The sequence below is a fragment of the Egretta garzetta genome, unplaced genomic scaffold (genome assembly GCF_000687185.1).
Source record: "Egretta garzetta isolate BGI_Z169 unplaced genomic scaffold, ASM68718v1 scaffold120, whole genome shotgun sequence".
In the NCBI taxonomy this organism is placed as follows: domain Eukaryota; kingdom Metazoa; phylum Chordata; class Aves; order Pelecaniformes; family Ardeidae; genus Egretta; species Egretta garzetta.
Genome location: NW_009258270.1, coordinates 106,301 through 110,139, shown reverse-complemented (window position 1 = coordinate 110,139; position 3,839 = coordinate 106,301). Strand labels below are relative to the sequence as shown.

At 39.4% G+C, this 3,839-nt stretch overlaps 1 protein-coding gene across 8 annotated transcripts in view; it reads right to left on the bottom strand.

Annotated features, from left to right (window-relative positions):
• The window catches only part of VEZF1 (vascular endothelial zinc finger 1), an 8,110-nt gene that overhangs the window by 2,006 nt on the left and 2,265 nt on the right, over positions 1-3,839 (bottom strand). For 5 of the 8 annotated variants that reach the window (XM_035889286.1, XM_035889283.1, XM_035889309.1 and 2 more), the window contains 2 exons: positions 3,227-3,410; positions 1,526-1,747 (listed from right to left, as the gene is read on the bottom strand). In XM_035889286.1, coding sequence (XP_035745179.1) covers positions 1,526-1,747; positions 3,227-3,410 — 406 coding nt within the window. Of the gene's footprint in view, positions 1-1,525; positions 1,748-3,226; positions 3,411-3,839 lie in introns of those variants that run through there. The other 3 variants (XM_009633912.2, XM_035889304.1, XM_035889322.1) reach the window with 2 other exon arrangements.

Genomic DNA, 3,839 nt, shown 5'->3' with positions numbered 1-3,839 from the left:
AGAGTGAAAAAAAAAAAAACACCAAAACAAAACCAAAAACAAACTGTGAAAATAAATCGCATTAGGCTAAAAAAAAAAATCCCATATAGTGTTGTAAAGCCAATGCAAAAGGTGGCACTAGCACAGGAGAACCAGCATGGAAAGAGCAGCACATAGGCACGGCACTGACTGGTCTAGCTTCACCTCCCAAGCACAGCAGCACGCAAAGGCACATCCCACCCCACGCCCCTTCCCCACCTAAGTTAAGCGAATATCATCCATCTGACAACACTTCTACCCACCCACCTCCCTCACCCACCGTTCTGTCCAAACCCACTGTTTCTGTTAAAGCATATTCAACGATCTCAGTAAGAAAGGAAAGGAAGAGGGAACAAGACATAGGAAGGAACAAGCAGAAAAAAAATATTTCTCGGAGATTTTCCAAATCTGACATCCATTTGCTTTATCTATTTAGTGGCCTGATGATATTTCATGTTTCTGTTATCACTACATTTTAACATGAATAAGCTGTTCCTATACTGCCTGATCACAGAATTCAATTCAACTGGAATAACAAGGTGAAAGGAGCTAGCAGCCTAATACACAAACAAGACCTAGAAAAGAAAAAAAGATTGAAGAAACTGAAAGGAAGTTTAGGAGAAAAGAAAAAAAAAATAAGGTGAGTCCAAAACATTTATTACTAAAAAAAGCTAGCGAGCGGTCACTAAGCATTTCTCCTAAAACATGTAATCCACAGGATTCACATGACAGGCATTAGAAATCAAACTGTTGTGAAAAGAATAAGCGAGCAGTAACAGGAGACTTTAAACTACTACGCTCCTAACTAAACTGAAGCAATCTGTTCTTCACAAAACTGACACTGGCCAACCACAGGAAGCTATTCAACTTCAATTACAGCAGCGCAGGTATAGGTAAGCCGGGAGGTAGCAATAATGAAAAACACCATCGCTTATTAGTTAATTTTGTAATGGAAAAAAACAACAAAGAGATAGAAGAGTAAGTTCTATGAGTTCTAGCGAACTTTATGCAAAGGCAGTTACGTGATTATAAAGCGACTGGAATAAACTGGGAGAGAAAAGATGAAAGGGACACAGAAAGCACCCACGTGCGAGCTGACAATGATGCAACGACAGAGCGTGTTGTATGTGTGTGTATATATACATACATATGTATATATGCACACAAGTTAATAACTGGTAAATATGCATAAACAGAGGTAAAAACCACATGCAGGTCAAAAAAAACACACTCTTGCTTTGGAGCAGACACAAACATCCCTATATAATTGATGACCGCTACGTACATGTTCCAGCACGGACACCAAAGGGAAGCAAGCAATAAGGAGTTCATTTACAACAGCGTAATTTTGGTCCTGGTATCCTCCTGCTAGTTTTTAGCTATTACTTCTAAGATCGAGAGTGACACTTTCACGTAAGACACCCTTTCCTGACATCTTAAACTGCCTACATAACTGTAAACTCCAGCATCTTATAAAACCAAAACTGTAAGTATTGTTTTGTTTTACCTTTCTTCCTCGCTTTGACGGCCTCTTCCCATAATCTCAGGGTCTCTACCTGCTTTCCAGGCCAACTTGTTACATGCTGCTGCTGCTGCTGCTGTTGCTGCTGCTGCTGTTGTTGTTGTTGCTGCTGTTGCTGCTGCTGCTGCTGTTGTTGCTGCTGCTGCTGTTGTTGCTGCTGCTGTTGCTGCTTCTGATTGCTGGTCTCTTCACTCATGCATGCTATGCCAATTAAGTAAGAACACAAATTCACCTTGAAAAGTTACTCTGTTTTCTGCTGAGATCACAAAGGCTTCTTCCATAAAGAGTGTGTGGAATCTCACAGGATTCCAAGAGCAAAAATCACACAGGTGTTTAAAAACATATAATTAATTCTGTGTTTTATAAAACTACTTTTCCAAGATCTAAAATCCAAAATGTTAAGTCAGGAACATCTGCTTTCACTGCCAAAAATGAAATTCCTTTCTGATTATTTTCTTTGTATTTTAGGAAGAACGAAATAAAATACTACAATGAGTCTCTACAATTCAAGCTGGTTAGCTGATTCCACTTTTTCTAAACCTCAGCTCCAGTTTAAAAAAAAAAAAAAAAAAAAAAAAAAAAGCCTTTTTACTTTTTATTGCAAGTATGACTTAAAATTTTCAGTTTACCTTTGCATCACAGAACAGCATGTTACTACCCTCTGGCCACATTACAGCTCATCATTTCCACCTCTAACAACTGCTGTAAATGCCTTCTGAACTGGCTTAGCACCACCGGCCTGACTTGGGAAGCCAGAGCTGTAACCCTATACCTTGCAAAATACTTTGCATCCAAATTTCGTATCAAGCTCAAGAATCAGGCATTTAAAACATTCCCGGTACCTTCAAATTATCCAGGAGTAACAGGAACTGAAAAGATGTTATAAATTAATACTGTTTAAAAGACTTTAAGGACAAAGTTTCCAAAGACATTCCTTACTTCTCCCTCTCGATTCCTCTGAAAACCCGTCTTACATCACTAACCATGTCAGTGAGCGGAAGTTACAGGTATTTTAATAGGGAAGATTTGAAAGTCAAGTCTTCGTTTGCTTCCTAGGCACTCCCAGGTTCAGGCTTCAGCACTTTCCACAGAGTTTAAGACTAGAAGGAACTACTACAAACATCTCATTTGAATTCCTGCTCACCAGTCAAATGCCATTAATGCCCAAAACATACCAGAGCTGGATTTAAATGCTTTGCTTGTCAGCTATTGCCAGAGGGAGGAATCATTGAGCCCCAGGGTCAAAGCTCAGAGAAAGCAGAGAAATCTTTCTCCTAATTTTGATGAGCTTTAGATGAGGCTTCAAACCTGAAACTTGGCAGATCTTAGCAGTTCTTAAATATTCTAAAATCTCCACAATTATCTGTTGGACTTTTAGGCCTGCGCAGTTCAGGAAGCAGCATTGTACTTAAGAAGCCGAGAAAACCTGGGGACTCTTTTCTTTGAGAAATGGGTTACTCTCGCAACCTGCAGGGCACTCCTAAGGGATAAGAGCACAGTCTAGCAGCAAACTAATTCCACATATGCCAATTTCTTGAGCTGAAGAAGATCCTGTTATCAAATATCTGGTTTTAATAGGTGTGAATACCCAAACTGATGGGTACGTTTTTGCATTTTAACGTAACCAAAGGCAATTCCCTTTGCAAACACATTGTTATTAGAAATGTTTTTAAAACGTTCACCTACTTTTATTGATGCCTTGTTTACAGGTATTACAGTTGATACTTTGGCTCTGCCCGTGTGTCTTTAAGTGGCTGGTGATATATGCTGCACTCAGAAGTTTACCACAGATATTACACGATACCTTTCCTTCATGGCGCACCATGTGTGTCCGCAGTCTGTCTTTGGTGGCAAAGGCAGCAGTGCACGTCTATATGAAGGACAACAGTTACACTTGAAGCACAGACAGCATCATTCCAGTATGAACTACATGCCCACTGTACGCCTATTTTACCTTGCAGGTGCAAACAGTATCCTAAGGATATTGTGACAACCTTAAGTTTTACCTGTATTTATCGAGAAACCAAAATCAAACTACTAAACAGAGACTGAAAATGGAAGTTGGCTTCTGAGGCAATTAGGACAAAAGTCATACTCTATACTACTTGAACTTTCTTCAATTAACGAGTTGCATTACCTAGCAAAACAAGAGGTAGGTTATAAAAAAACCCTAGAACAGGCAAAGCTGGGTTTGGGTAATAATTTTACTGTACAAATCTGAACTTGATATCTCGAGTTGCTCAATTACATCTGTTCCCATCCAAATCAGAACAAGGAAACAAAAAGCTTTTTCTAACAC